At 40.5% G+C, this 16,078-nt stretch overlaps 3 protein-coding genes and 1 pseudogene across 4 annotated transcripts in view; all 4 read right to left on the bottom strand.

Annotated features, from left to right (window-relative positions):
• Positions 1-16,078, bottom strand: part of LOC147838311 (uncharacterized) — a 441,300-nt gene that overhangs the window by 17,955 nt on the left and 407,267 nt on the right. The gene's annotated exons all lie outside the window — the stretch shown is intronic.
• zgc:113336 overlaps positions 1-16,078 on the bottom strand; it is a gene marked incomplete at its 5' end in the record, with an annotated part of 111,634 nt that overhangs the window by 3,130 nt on the left and 92,426 nt on the right. Inside the window, 1 exon segment of the mRNA NM_001013489.2 lies at positions 6,686-6,740. Coding sequence (NP_001013507.2) covers positions 6,686-6,740 — 55 coding nt within the window.
• The window catches only part of si:dkeyp-53d3.6, a 109,977-nt gene that overhangs the window by 33,194 nt on the left and 60,705 nt on the right, over positions 1-16,078 (bottom strand). The gene's annotated exons all lie outside the window — the stretch shown is intronic.
• Positions 1-16,078, bottom strand: part of LOC147838317 (uncharacterized) — a 31,094-nt pseudogene that overhangs the window by 2,114 nt on the left and 12,902 nt on the right. Inside the window, exons 3-4 of the transcript XR_015945681.1 lie at positions 11,490-12,356; positions 621-1,861 (exon numbers count right to left, since the gene is read on the bottom strand). The product of XR_015945681.1 is annotated as an uncharacterized LOC147838317 (transcript). The remainder of the gene's footprint in view (positions 1-620; positions 1,862-11,489; positions 12,357-16,078) is intronic.

Raw genomic sequence — 16,078 nt, 5'->3', positions numbered from 1 at the left:
TGAAGAGTGGGAAGGTGGGGGGTTGTCACAAACTGAAGAGTGTGGGGGTGGGGGGTTGTCACAAACTGAAGAGTGGGGGGGTGGGGGGGTTGTCGCAAACTGAAGAGTGGGGGGGGTGGGGGGTTGTCGCAAACTGAAGAGGGGGGGGGGGTGGGGGGTTTGTCGCAAACTGAAGAGTGGGGGGGTGGGGGGGTTGTCGCAAACTGAAGAGTGGGGGGGTGGGGGGTTGTCGCAAACTGAGGAGTGGGGGGGTGGGGGTTGTCGCAAACTGAGGAGTGGGGGGGTGGGGGGTTGTCGCAAACTGAAGACTGGGGGGTGGGGGGTTGTCGCAAACTGTAAAGCGGGGGAGGGGGAAGCGGGGGCACTTGAGATCATTTTGGAAGAGCACTTTCTATCCAGAACTAAAGGGCAATGCACAGGTAGAGCCCTATGTGTGCACGTGCCTGCTGCAGTTAGATCAAGAAGGATGACGCAATCTCCCGGATCAGTAGCTAAAAAAATTCATTAAAAACTTTCAGCAGAGCCAATTCTGTACTGTGCAAACCTTTAAAGCCAGACTGGAAAATTTGAAACAAATTGTTTAAATTAAACATTTAATTAAACATTAACTAAGGTCTTACTAATCATATTAGAAGCTTTCAGGTAGGTGTGTTTAAGCAAGTTGGAGGTACATCCAGCAGGACAGTTTCAGGCTGACTAAAAGTCCTAATCCAAGTGATCACTTGTAAGTTTTTCCTCCAGAGTGAATCCTCTCGTGTCTTTTCAGGTTTCCTGACAGACTGAATCCCATGTTGCAGTGCGAACACTTATAAGGTTTCTCTCCAGTGTGAATCCTGTCATGTCGATTCAGGTTTGCCAACAAACTGAATCTCTTGTCGCAGTGTGAACACTTGTACGGTTTCTCTCCGGTGTGAATCCTGTTGTGCTTTTTAAGGTTTCCCAACAGACTGAATCTCATGTTGCAGTGTGAACACTCGTAAGGTTTCTCTCCGGTGTGAATCCTCTCATGTGATTTCAGGCTTCCTAATTCAATGAATCTCTTGTCGCAGTGTGAACACTTGTACGGTTTCTCTCCACTGTGAATCTTTTCATGCCTTTTCAGGTTTCCTGACAGACTGAATCTCTTGTCGCAGTGTGAACACTTAAAAGGTTTCTCTCCAGTGTGAGTCCTCTCATGTTTTGTCAGGCTTCCTAAGTGATTGAATCTGTTGTCGCAGTGGGAACACTGATAGGGTTTCTCTCCAGTGTGGATCCTCTCATGTGCTTTCAAATTTCCTAAATGACCAAATCTCTTGTCGCAGTGTGAACACTCGTAAAGCATCTCTCCAGTGTGAGTCTTCTCATGTGTTTTCAGATCTCCTGACTGACTGAAGCTCTTGTCGCAGTGTGAACACCCGTACGGTTTCTCTCCGGTGTGAATCCTTTGGTGCTGTTTCAATTGCTGAGCTCTAAAAAAAAGTCTTCTCACACTCAAAGCACACGTACTCTTTCACACCAGTGTGGATCTTCAGATGTTGCGTTAAATATTGTTGATATGTAAAGCTCTTTCCACACTCAGAACACGAATAAGGCTTCTCGTTTGTATGCACTTTAAGATGATGTTTTAGATGTGAAGCATTCAAAAATGTTTTGCTGCATTGGTCGCACTTGTGTGTTTTTTCTCTGTGGGTCAGCACGTGTTGATTAAGATATGACGAGTCTCTGAAACTCTTCCCACACTGAGCACATGTGAATGGTTTCTCTCCAGTGTGGATCCTCATGTGAACCCAGAGACTCCGTTTAGACGCCAGACTCTTTCCACACTGAGTGCAGGTGAAAGATTTCCTGACATGACAAAGTTTCTCCTCGTTCTCCATCAGATCTGAAATCAAAATTTAAATGTTATGCATTATTGCAGCCCACGTGAAAGATCATTTATGTATTCAAGATCAAATCTGTTATCAATAATCGAGTTAAAGCAGGATATGAATGCAAACAATTAATTGCTGGTTTCCATTTAAATCGGTGAACATCCTTATTGGTCACTTAAGCACTAACAGAATGCTTCTGCTGTGTGCACTGAAGGCTGATTAATACTTCTGCGTCACTTTATACATCTGACGCCAGCGCTAATGTGCACCTTTAAAAAAATGTAATAATACGTCAAAATTATGCGCATCACAAACTCCGTGATTGGTTGGCTAGGTAGCTCTGACAAATGTGGGCAGGACCGAGAGTCACACGAACCCATTAGAACAAGTGTTTACAAGTAGCTTTAGATGGAAACTGTTGTTTTGTGTTTACCTTATGATTAAAGTTGTTGCACGTTCACCAGTTCTCGCCTCTAAATGAGTGAGTTTTAGCTACATGTAGCGTTCCGATAAAACAAAATACCCTCAAAGAAACTCGACACAGGAACATAAAAACATACAGTCAGCTAGCGTTTTGGAAGTGTTATTGCAGTGCAACACAAACAGCATGCAGAAATATAAATGCACGACTACTCGCAAGGCAGACGCCATGGATCATGCCGATCACTCGACGCAGAAGTATAAATAAGTTATAAGATGTTCATCCAGGACTTCGTGTATTACACAGTCAAGTATGTGCAGTTTACATTTTAATTACTTGAGAGAGCTGTGCTATCACTATTTGGTGCCAGGTATTCTTATTTTAAAAAAATCCACAATTGAATCAGGATGAATTATAGATCTGAATCAGACACATTTTGAACTCAGTTTGTACTTTTAGATTGGAGTGCTGCATTTGAAGGTTGACGATGCCATTGTTTATTTTGCATTACAGTTTGTGGGTATCCAAGAATCTCAGTAACAGAACTTTTTCAGTTGCTATTGGTTGAGTTGTATCTTTAGTAGCTCCTCTTAGGGTGCTTTCACACCTGTGAATCGACTCAGTTGTTCCGAAACAGAGATTACAATTGTTACATTGTTGCTCTTCGCTCTTGGAGCGGTTTGCTTTCACACTGCAAAGTTTCTAATCGGACCAAAAGAGCTAAAACAAGTCACGTGCGAGTAAACTCTCCTTACATTGGTCAGAGTGTCGGGGTTTATTTTGCAGCGTCCCGCTCAGCTGTCAGGAGAGGTGGTGGTTTGGTGGTGATTGACAGGGTGCGACGTGTCTGAGGAGAGCTGCAGAGGGGAGGGGTGAGAAGGGTGCGCGACGATGCCTATTTGAGGACCGGGAGGGAGACGCGAGATAAGCGGGAGATCATCACTTGTTTGCGGGCATCCGGAGACTCGCGAAACTTCCCGCCCTACTCATAACTCTCTCTTCATATAGCCGTAAGCCTATTACATATCCATAAAACACTGTGATATAACCACGCTTGAATCAGATCGCTTTCTCACTGCAATCGAACCGCTCCAGGGTTGGTTTCAATCGAGGCGAAACTACCTCATTCAAGCGATCTCGGAGCGATTACTTTGGCGCGGAACAGAGCGCGATTGCCCTGTTCACATATGCCAAACGAACCGCGCTAACTGGGCAAACGAGATACGTTCAGAAGCAAAAGTGTAGGTGTGAAAGCACCCTTACATCGGTTGTTCCTTCTGTACATTCTGTAACGGTAAATACGACTGGAGACAGATGAAGTTCAAATATAACAGGAATGAGTTGATGAGACATCTCTTTGACAGGGTGTTTTATGGGAACATTGTGCTTATATGCTTCTGCTGGTGATGATCCTCCATGTGTTCTTCAGCGTTCTTGAGTCCTCGTGTTCTCGTGTAACGTCTTCATCAACTGCCAAAGTTCAGTTCCAAATCTCAAGTCTACAAGAATGGAGGAAGCGTAAAGGTTCCCTCATGTGTTCTTGATATCCAGGATGCATCGATGCAGACTTGAGTGCAAAACATTTGGAAAAGTGTCAGAAGGTGGATTTCTCTGCTGAATCATCTGTTGCTCTGCATCCCAATCATCACCAATACTGAACACCTACTGGAACCAGCATGGAGCCAAAATTCTCATAGAAATCAGTCAAGTCTGGTGAAGGAGAAATCATGGTTTGGGGTTCATTCAGTATGGGGGCGTGCGAGAGATCTGCAACATCAGTAGCCTGAGGTATCAAGACATTTGTGCTGCCCGTTACATTACAAACCACAGGAGAGGGACAATTCTCCAGCAGGATAGCGCTTCTTCTCATACTTCAGCCTCCACATCAAAGCTCCTGAAAGCAGAGAAGGTCAAGCTGCTCCAGGATTGGCCAGCCCAGTCACCAGACATAAACATTATTGAGTATGTCTGGGGTAAGATAATGCAGGAGGCGTTGAAGATGAATCTAAAGAACCTTGATTTAGTCTAAGAGTCCTGCAAGAACGCTTTCATGTCAGAGATGTATGGATGCAGTCCTCCAAGCTCATGATGGAGTCAGACACAATATTCATTCTGTCTCCACTGCAGCAGGACTTTATATTCTATACTGGACATTATTGAAGGTTCAGTGATGAGACTTTAGTCTAAGCAGAGTCAGACCGCACTGTCCTTATCAAATCAGTCAACATCAAGACATGATCAGATTTTATTTTAGTCAAATAAGCAAAATCTAGAGGCCTTTGCCTTTCATATAAGACACTTCTGATACCAAATCATCAACTAAAAGTCGAGTTATTATTTGTTGATGCTCCTAAAACTTGGATAGGTGACAATTCTTTTGTCAGGTAGTGTACAGTAATAAGTTTAAATTCCGCTGTATGGGATTGGGATGTGGGATTTACCTTTTCATACAGTGTGTTCCAGCCTTTTTAATGCTACTTTATGCAGGTAATCAGCATGTAATTATACACCATCAGGCTTAGACCCCTGAGGACAAATGAATCTCTAGCTCAAAAGGCATTACAGACATACTAAAGCAAGAAAGAGCTGCACAAAAACCTTTAATATATGTTTAAAAATCTCTTGTTTAAGTCTGTGTCAGGTTTGTAAGTGTATTTAGGCATGTCCCAAACAGAGGTAACAGGACAGTAAAAAAATCTGAACAATACATATACAATATATATATATATATATATTAGTGCTGTCAATCAATAAAAAAAAATTAACTAATGAATCGCACCTTTTAAAAAAAAATTAATCGCGATTAATCACATTTAAAATACTGAAACTTGTAATTTTGGCTATTTAAATGTAAAATTAATGTAAACGCAGGAAAAAAATATTTAAATTCAAAATAAAACTGTTTAATAGAATTTTTGTTTAACTTGTAACACAGATTTCTTCATGTAAACAACATACCCACAATAAACCATCAAGATCCTGCTTAACAGCCATATTTATTACAGGAATTAAAACACAGGCATGTTAATGACATTTAAATTTCAAAACAATCAATGCCAATAAAGAAAACATTGATTTCCATGTTGGATTCTAAGTGGACTGCAAAAAAATGCCAAAATACAGGAATTGCAGATATGGAAAATGAAAAATTATAATAATAAACTATAGAATACAAACTGTTGCACTCATTGTAAAGTTTTATTGCTGTGAGTTGAGAACATTAGTTATAGAGTAGAAACAATTTTGCTTAATCCTCCTTTATATTCATCCAGTTGCTAAGACTAGGAGTATCCTGCAAGTGCACAGAGACTCCCAAATGCCCGCAAATGAATAATAATTTCTTGCATACCGGTCGTTAAATACATTGCACACCCCTCTCGTCCCTACTCAGATACGTCGCTCACTCCACCCCTGACACCCCTCAACGGGCCTGACACAGACACACACACACAGACACACACAACGCGCTGCAGACGTTTTGGCCCCAACGGCCTTCCATACTGGAGCGACTCACCTCAGATTCAACACGCATGATCACGTTCATCAAATTTGCTTAAACTAAGCGTCCTAAAGTATTACTGTATTTCACAAGGATTCTGACACAACAACGCGAAGCATACGCTTTCATTGCGTTTAATGAGGAAACACGCTAAACTTGGAGGGCTCATGCTGAAAGGCAGAGTAATGCCCTGTCTTTGACAGCTCGCGACTTCACCAGACGTTCTGAGTACATTCACATAAGACACCAACACTCCGATTTTAATATGATTAAGATAATACTCTTATTAAAATTCTACCGTGTAGCCTTAAGAGGAACCTTACCTTAAAGCAACACCGAGTCACGAAATGCGGAGGATTTTCTTTCTGTTCGCCATGCGGTATCAACTTACAACAGAAGTCGAAAGTTAAAAATGAAACACCCGAAATTGCATGAAACTCTGGATAACCTGTGATGCAACTAATTGTTTTATACTGGAACTTGCCTTCAAAAAGTGCTTCCTTGGTCTTATCTACATTTATTGCATGCTGAACACACGTCCACCACAACAGGAAGTAAAAAAACCTGCATGCGTTAATTGCGTTAATTTTTTTATCGCGTTAATTATTTAAAATTAATCGCATGCGTTAATGCATTAAATTGGACAACGCTAATATATATATTTTAGATATATACATATATATATATATATATATATATATATATATATATATATATATATATATATATATTAAAACCACTTAAATCATATTTATCTTGGTCATTTGTTATATTATTAAACTAATTTCGATGACATTTTCACCTGAATAAAATACAGGATTTATTTAGTTTAAAGAGTTTTCTGTGTTATTTCTTGGTCTAACTATAAGGGGAATGCTTTTGAACATTAATGAAAAATCAGGAATCAACACCAACCCGTTTGCTCTTTAGTCTCTTCCTGTTTAATTCTGCAGGGTTCTGGATCACTCATCTTCTCACCGTCCCTTCAATAAAAGTCTCTCAGATTTCACTTCTCCCTGATGCTCGTCTTCACTTGTAGACTGATGGGAAAACTCCAGTATTTATAGCTGAACTGAAGGAGGACAAGCAGATCTGCAAAGATTAAACATAAATCAGTTATTTATGCGTTTCATCTTAAAATAATAAATGCTGAAATGTCAGTTATGTTTTTTTTCTTCTTTAAACTTGTTCACAAAGCTGCAGAGACAAGCAAAGGGTTGACCTTGTTGCTATAAATGCTTATTAGGTGTGTACACCTACACCTTTATTTCTTAAGAATATTTATAGTCGTTTTAACGTTTTAATAAGGATTATATAAGGATTTTAATAATAATATAAATAATATTATTATTTATAAATAAATAATAATAAATGTTGACAGGGTAAAGAGTAAGAGAGGCTGTGATATCTGCTAGCAGATCTATTTTTTAGTTGTCAGACACCCACATCAAAATATACTAGAGTAAATACTACAGTGTTTTTTAACCTTGCTGACACTGACACCTCCAGCAGAGATAGACATGTTGCACAACCAGCAATGATGTTGCTGTATGGGTGATATATAGATAGATATATATATATATATATATATATATATATATATATATATATATATATATATATATATATATATATATATATATATATATATATATATATGTCTATGTGTAGTACAACAAGTCCATTTATCGATTATTGTGACAGACCTACTTCTAAGTCTCTGTGGATACCAGCGTCTACTAAATGACTTATTGCAAATGTAAATATATTCAAGTATTTTTACTTTAAGATATTTTTATAATATTTTCCAAAAATACATAAAAACATTTTTTTAAATTTGGAGCTACAAATCGTCACCTTAGAATTATAAGCTTCTGACATTTTTGTCAAAATTGAGTTATTGACATAGTCTCATAAAATGACAACTTATTTACATGATGGGGTGTTTTTTTTTTTTATAAGTTGTTTACATTTTAAGACTTTTTATTTGAAAAACATGTTACACGCATACCGTCTGCTATGGAATGCAAAAACTTTGAAGCTCATTATCTTCAAATCATTCCGAACGCAGAGAGAACCTTATAATTCCGAGGTGCATTTGTAAAACATATATTTGCATTACTATATTTTTTGTAAATACAAATTGTTCCCTTTTCACGTATTTTGACATTACTGTAAACATATTTTAAAACATGTAAGAAAACCCCTGCATATACCCTGCTGAAAAATCCAGCTTAAACCAGCCTAGGCTGGTCGGCTGGTTTTAGCTGGTTGACCAGGCTGGTTTTAGAGGGGTTTTGGCCACTTCCAGGCTGGTCTCCAGCCATTTCCAGCCTGGTCTTAGCTGGTCAGGCTGGAAAATGACCAGCCAAATCCAGCTAAAACCAGCTCAACCAGCCTGGTTTAAGCTGGTTTTGGCTGGACTCCCAGCTTGGCTGGGCTGGTCAAGCTGGTTTTAGCTGGTCATCTCCCAGCCTGACCAGCTAAGACCAGGCTGGAAATGGCTGGAGATCAGCCTGGAAGTGACCAAAACCCCTCTAAAACCAGGCTGGTCGACCAGCTAAAACCAGCCAACCAGCCTAGGCTGGTTTAAGCTGGATTTTTCAGCAGGGTAAATTTTATAAATGCTTATTGAGCTCAAATGTTTCTAAAATATAGCAAAAGATAGTTTTCAGTTTCATCCTAGTGACTTGAGTCTCTTCGCTGCTTACGTTTCACTGATTTATGAGTTAGATTGTGCTAAAACACATTGTAAAACACATTTAAAGCAAATATTTAGGAGTCATAGCTGTAATTAGGGCTTACACCTCGCAATTAAAGCTGCTTTTAGCTTTAAGATGTTTTGTGAATATGGGCTCTGGTCACTTTATCGTGTGAAATATAATAATACAGTTTTTCAAACGACACTTAAAACCACCCAGAAACTAACAGCAGCCATGTTAATTGTCTACATTAATCCAAATGTAAGTTTTTTTAAAGAAACCTTATAACATATTCACAGCATTACAGATTGCTTTCTTATCTTGTAACTGTTATTTGGTGTTTAGTATGCGAAATGGACACATAAAGCCCTAGAAAATATGAGCATAAGCTACAATACTTTCGACGAAAAACATTTACACTGTAAAATAGTAAAAAAAAAATAACGTTACAATCGGGTAAACAAGCAAAATAGGGTAAACAGTTCTACTCACCTCGCCTGACAGGACTCGGGAGCGCGCGCAGCTGATGACGTCATCACATCGAGACGAGCTCAGCGTTATTTTGATATGAACATATGAACACATACTGCAACAAGAGAAATACAAATCACACAACATGCCAACAGTACATCGTGATACAAGTAGAGAATAAAAAAAACAACTAAACAGTTAGTAAGCAGTATATGTAGTACTTTTATATACACTCACCGGCCACTTTATAAGGTACACCTCACTAGTAACGGATTGGACCCCTTTTGACTTCAGAACTGCCTTAATCCTTCATGGTGTAGATTCAACAAGGTACTGGAAATATTCCTCAGAGATGGTTGTGCAAGAGATGGACAACCCTAGAGATGGTTGTGCATGAAAATCCCAGTAGATCAGCAGTTTCTGAAATACTCCGACTGGCATCAACAACCATGCCACATTTAAAGTCACTGCATTAACAAGCAGTTGGACCGGTGTACCTAATAAAGTGGCCAGTAAGTGTATAAAACACATATAAAAGCCCTGAAGATCATGAAAACAAAACCTCCAATTGATGTTGTCTTTTATAGAAAGGCATAAACTACAGGAAAAACCCTTATTGTATTTTGTTATTTTACATATTTTTTATGTAATATTATTTTTTTATGTAATTTATTCCCTTTTTTGCACTTTTTCTTTTTGTTATATGCAAATGTACTGATAATGGCATGGTTGTTGAACATTATAATGTTAAAAAAAACTTTTAAATATACATTTTGGGAAAACAAGTCGAGGAGAAGCTTTGTGTATAAAATTGAATAATACATCTATAGAAAAAGCTTGACTGTTTATTTATAAAGCCCTTAAAATATATTTAATATATCAAACTTAATAATAATACATTTGTATTCTGCTTTTCAGCTTGTTAAAATACCTTGTAGTTTGTACTGTGTTTGAAGTTAAAGAGCCCCTGTTATGGGTTACAGAAAATGACCTTCCATACAGTGTGTAATACAGCTCTAAATAAAGTGGAATATCCAGCTAAGGCTATATCTGAAAGTGCACCGTGTTTAAACCTATTAATTCATCTATAAAATAGTCAACAAGAGGCTGTGAAGAGTCAGTGGTTGAAGTTTATTTTTGCAAAAATAGCTCAGCATTATAGCCCCAGCCTTGTGCTGTGTTCCCGTCATATTTCTCACCAGTGCTTTAGCAATCTACACGCTTACAATAGAGGATTCGTCGGCCGTTTGTTAAGGGAAGTTTCAGAAAAGACTATTAATGTATAGGACTTCATCCAAGATGGACAGAAACTTTGCATTTTGGAGCGGGTTGGGTGGTGTAGGACCGGCGGGGTTACATTGGTGCCAAACCCAGGATGGGAGTGAGGTTTAAGGGGGTTGAGTGTAACAGAGTAAACAGGTAAACCTCACTCCTCTGACCTCTAAAGGTGCTCTAGAGACAGACGCTTGAGGGCATGGTCTACCATGGTTGCTCTACTCCTTGGTAGAGCAACCGACTCCCATGCGGAAGGTCGCTGGTTCAATACCAGCTTGACGCTGGTTGGGTGGTGTAGGACCGGCGGGGTTACATTGGTGCCGTGACCCGGATGGGGGTGAAGTTTAGGGGGGTGAGTGCAACGGAGGTCAGCTAGTAAGTGCTGTGCAGGTACACCCCACTCCTCTGACCTCTAAAGCAAGGTGGTCTAGCGACAGATGCTAGAGGCCATGGTCTTTAGACTCCTTGGTAGAGCAACCGACTCCCATGTGGAAGGTCGCCGGTTCGATCCCAGTTCGGAGCGGGTTGGGTGGTGTAAGAACAGCGGGGTTACATGTACTCTGGTGTTACTAATTGTACTACGAACCGTGTTTTGGGCGGCCGCTGCAATCGGATCCTATACCAAAGTTGGCAACCCGGGAGTTTCACAGACTGTACCAAAATGCTGAGGACTGAAGGAGCTTGAAATTACTGGAGTTTTCCTGGGAGAAATAACAGGAGATGGCGGGAGATGGGTCTAAAATAGGGAAGACTCTCTGGAAAAACGGGAGTGTTGGCAGGTATGCCAAATGTAACTGACACTACACCATAAAAGGATAAATAAAGGGCTATCTTGAAAGTGCTTATATGCTGTGTTTTACAATGCAAAGTGCTGTGAGTGTTCATCCAACCAGGAGGCATATGTATATTTGACCGTATATAAAAGTTATGATTGGGTTTTTTAAATTGATTGATGGTGTAAAACAGAAGTCACCAATCTCAGTCCTGGAGGGCCGGTGTCCCTGCAGGGTTTAGCTCTTACTTACCTAAACACACCTGCCTGGATGTTTCAAGTATACCTAGTAAGATCTTGATTAGCTTGTTCAGGTGTGTTTGATTAGGGTTGGAGCTTAAATCTGCAGGACACCGACCCTCCAGGAACAAGTTTGGTGACCACTGGTGTAAAACATCAAACAGCAGCTTTTAGCATTGAAACAAGTTCAAATTAATCATAATAATTACAGAGAATCAAGATCAAGCAGCTAACAAAGTCTATATGCACATTCACTCTTATAGATTGTTTTCCCCCACGACATACACAGGTACACAGGTGTTTTCAGTAATGCCAACCAAGTTTGATATCTCTCCAGAGTGAGTCCTATCATGTCTTTTCAGGTTTCCTAACTGACGAAACGTTTTGTCACAGTGTGAACACTTGTACGGTTTCTCTCCAGTGTGAATCCTCTTGTGTCTTTTCAGATCTGCGGACTGACTGAATCTGTTGTCGCAGTGTGAACACTTGTAAGGTTTCTCTCCGGTGTGAATCATCTCATGTCTTTTCAGGTCTCCTGACTGAACGAATCTGTTGTCGCAGTGTGAACACTTGTACGGTTTCTCTCCAGTGTGAATCCTCTCGTGCGCTTTCAGATGCCCTAACTGAATGAATCTCTGGTCGCAGTGTGAACACTTGTACGGTTTCTCTCCAGTGTGAATCCTCTGGTGCTGTTTCAGGTCTGCAATTCTAATAAAACTCTTCTCACACTCAAAGCACACAAACTCTCTCACACCAGTGTGGATCTTCTGATGTTTTCTTAGAAGGTTTTGGTGTGTAAAGATTTTTCCACACTCCGAACACGAGTAAGGCTTCTCGTTTGTATGAACGCTAAGATGGCTCTTCAGCTCTGAAGTCCTCAAAAATGTTTTGCCGCATTGTTCACACTTCTGTGTTTTCTCTCCGGTGTGGATCAGCATGTGTTGATTAAGGGATGATGACTGTCTGAAACTCTTCCCACACTGAGTGCATGCGAATGGTTTCTCTCCAGTGTGGATCCTCGTATGAACCTTGAGATTCCGTTTGGATGCAAATGTCTTTCCACACTCAGTGCAGGTCAAACATTTCTTGACATGATGAAGTTTCTCCTCGTTCTCCATTATCAGGTCTGAAATCAAAATTACATTTAATATAAGAAATTATGGAGAAATGTTTGAAGCTTGAAAATTATCTGAAGAATATCATGAAAAATCAATTATTTGTCCAAACTCCATTATCACTGACGAAGTTAAAGAATATTACAGGCAAAGTAATTTAAGTTACTTGTTTAAAATACGCAGAATAGGGATGAACACAATTGACGGTTGATTAATAGCAGATAACCCTTGTAATTAATAAATCTTCTCAATAGTTGACAATATTTAAAAATATGTTCTGCTAAGTTCTCTGTGACTTCCCGCATTATGCCTTTAAGCCATAGGTCTCAAAGTCAATTCCTGGACGGCAGCAGCTCTGCACAGCAACCCTAATCAAACACAGCTGGTCCACTTAATCGAGGTGCTCAAAAGAGTCTTGAACATCTTGATTAGTTGCATCAGAGTCCTATGCCACGGTTTGAGACCTATGCCTTAAGCCTTTGCAGTTTGTTTCTCTTATCAAGACTCTTGACATTGCATATAAGGGATAGATAAAAAACAATCTGTGCCATTCCAGCTTGAAAAGGGTAATCCTGCTTCTGGACATCAACTTCAGCTGCGACCTTGATCAAACACACCTGCCTTTAATTAACAAGTACTTCTTCGAAGTGACCCTACTTAGTTGTGTTTGAAAGGGTTGAAGCTGAACTCTGTAGAAGGGTAGATCTTCGAGAACAGGACTGAGCGCCCCTGGTCTACAGGGATGTGTTGCATCACAAGTCCCAAGTCTGAGCTCATCAAGTGAGAGTATGATTGCAGACCTCTAGTCTCAAACTCAACTCCTGGAGGGCCGCAGCTCTGCACAGTTTTGCTCCAACCATAATCAAACACAGCTGAACCACTTAATCGAGGTGTTCAAAAGAGTCTTGAACACCTTGATTAGACCTATGCCACAGTTTGAGACCTATGCCTTAAGCCTTTGCAATTTGTTTCTCTTATCAAGACTCTCGACATTACATAAAAGGGATGCATAAAAAACAATCTGTGCCATCCCAGCTTGAAAAGAGGTGAAATTGTAGTAAGTGAAAGCACATTGCAGGGGTAATCCTGCTCCTGGAGATCTCCTTCAGCTACAACCTTGATCAAACACCTGCCTTTAATTATCAAGTGCTTCTTCAAAGTGACCTTACTTAGCTGGCTTGTGTTTGAAGGGGTTGGAGCTGAACTGTGCAGGAGGGTAGATCTCAAAGAACAAGACTGAGCGCCCCTAGTCTACAGGGATGTGTTGCATCACAAGTCCCGAGCTTGCAAGTCTGAGCTCATCAATTGAGAGTATGATTGCAGACCTCTAGTCTCGAACTCAATTCCTGGAGGGCCGCAGCTCTGCACAGTTTTGCTCCAACCATAATCAAACACAGCTGAACCACTTAATCGAGGTGTTCAAATAGTCTTGAACACCTTAATTAGATGCATCAGAGACCTATGCCAGAGTTTGAGACCTATGCCTTAAGCCAGGCATGTCCAGACTCGGTCCTGGAAGGCCGGTGTCCTGCAAAGTTTAGTTCCAACCCCATTCAGACACACCTGGGCTAGCTAATCAAGCTCTTACTAGCCATTCTAGAAACATCCTTGCAAGTGTGTTGAAGCAAATTGGAGCTAAAATGTCGGCCCTACAGGACCGAGTTTGGACACCCCTGCCTTAAGCCTTTGCAGTTTGTTTCTTTTATCAAAACTCTTGACATTACATTTAAGGAACGCATAAAAACCAATATGGGCCATCCCAGCTTGAAAAGAGGTGAAATTGTAGTAAGTGAAAGCACATTGAAGGGGTAAAGCTGAGGTCACATTAGACTTTTTACCCCATAGACTTCCATTCATACACACGCGAATGCGTCAGGCTGGAATCGCAAGCTCATGCGACAAGTTTCGCAGTTTGCTGATGTGTGACATAGATGGCACGGTGGCTCAGTGGTTAGCATTGTCGCCTCCCAGCAAGAAGTCCTGGCTGGACCAGTTGGCATTTCTGTGTGGAGTTTGCATGTTCTTACCGTGTTGGTGTGGTTTTTCCCCGGGGCCTCCAGTTTCCCCCACAGTCCAAAGACAATCTTTTCTTTATTTTATTGTATCTCTGACTTCTGGTCTTTGATCATCTTGCAGGGTCGTTAGATTTAACTGTAAACTCCGCTACAATACCAACACCTAGCGTGACCACCACCAACCACATTAATTGTAACACTAATTTTTTTAATTTCAGTGTGACATATTCTGCCTTGCTCGTAAAATACTTTTCTCTTTGGACCCTTACAGAAAACACAATTACAGCATACTGAAACATAACATCTTTATTTTACATTTATTTAAATTGAGGAAACACATTTTAATAGACAGCTGTCACAGCCTCTTAGACACTTTTAAACATAAGATCAAGATTTTTCAATTTATTAGTGATGTAAAAGAATACACAGCAACTTTTCAACACTATACAAGCCAAAATATATCATAATAACGGCAAAGAATCAATTTCAAGTGGCCAACAAAGTTTATGCAAATTCACTCTAAGGCAGGGGTCATCAATCTCGTTCCTGGAGGTCTGGAGGGTTTAGCTCCAACTTGCCTCAACACACCTGCCTGGGTGTTTCAAAGATACCTAGTAAGACCTTGATTAGCTTGTTCAGGTGTGTTTGATTAGGGTTGGAGCTAAAATCTGCAGGAAACCGGCCCTCCAGCAACAAGTTTGGTGACCCCTGCTATAAGGGCTTGTTTTCCCCACACCAGGGATCTGCACAGGATTGGCCAAGTTTTATTCTGCACCTGACCGTTTCCACTATATTTAAATTTTGCTTCCACAATCTCACATTTACACAAAAATGTAGGTTGTGCAAAAAAAAAAATAATAATTTATACTTCCCAAAAGACATAATTTGAATGGCATCTTCACTCATGTTAGTCTGTTTTTCATAATCCCGAGGTCTCCATAATCCTGAACCAGGCCGTATCCTTAGCAGATGCTGTGGCAGTCTTAGAGGAGTGGAGAGTATGAGACTGATTCCTGAAAGACCCCAGTGACATTCGAGTCTCTGCATTGATTTGGTGGGCCAGTCTGTGCTCCCGCCAGTGACCTACTCACATCTGAAGTTCTCCACGATGACTGTCAGCTTCTCCAGCGCCTAGACTGCAGTTCTGCACAAGAAGTTTGGCCAGAAGAGAAATGGTCGTGCTTAACTGAGCCTGGTTTCTCTCGAGGCTTTTTCCTTCACTTCGTCAATTGGTGAAGTTTTGTTCCTCACAATTGGCTTGCTTGGTTTGGGACTTGAAAACTCTGAAAACTAATCTATAGTTTAATGTGAAGCATAGATGAATATTCAGGTGGTTAAATTTCTAACCACCTGAATATTCATCTGTGCTTCACATTAAGTGAAGTTTATTTATAAACTAATTTCGAGAGGATCACGTGCTTATGATTTATCACGGCCGGTCTCGCATTTGCTAATCACTATCTTCCAATCATACGAGCCCTAAGCTACTATAAATAGCCACAGTTTTCAGTTTACTTTATCTTCGTTTGGAAGAAACCCCCCTCCTCCCCTATTCTCCTCCTTTACCTCTGATTGGGCGGCACGACAGCCCAGTGGTTAGCACTGTGAGCCCCACAGCAAGAACACTGCCAGCCCTGGTTCCACAGGACCAGTGGGTGTTTCTGTGAGGAGTTTGTATTTTCTCCCTGTGTCCGCGTGGGTTTTCCCCGGGTTCTCCG

This window comes from Danio rerio, chromosome 22, assembly GCF_052040795.2.
Source record: "Danio rerio strain M-AB ecotype USA chromosome 22, GRCz13ab, whole genome shotgun sequence".
Lineage (NCBI taxonomy): Eukaryota > Metazoa > Chordata > Actinopteri > Cypriniformes > Danionidae > Danio > Danio rerio.
Note: the sequence above shows the minus strand (reverse complement) of the source record. Positions and strands in the feature narration are given on the sequence as shown.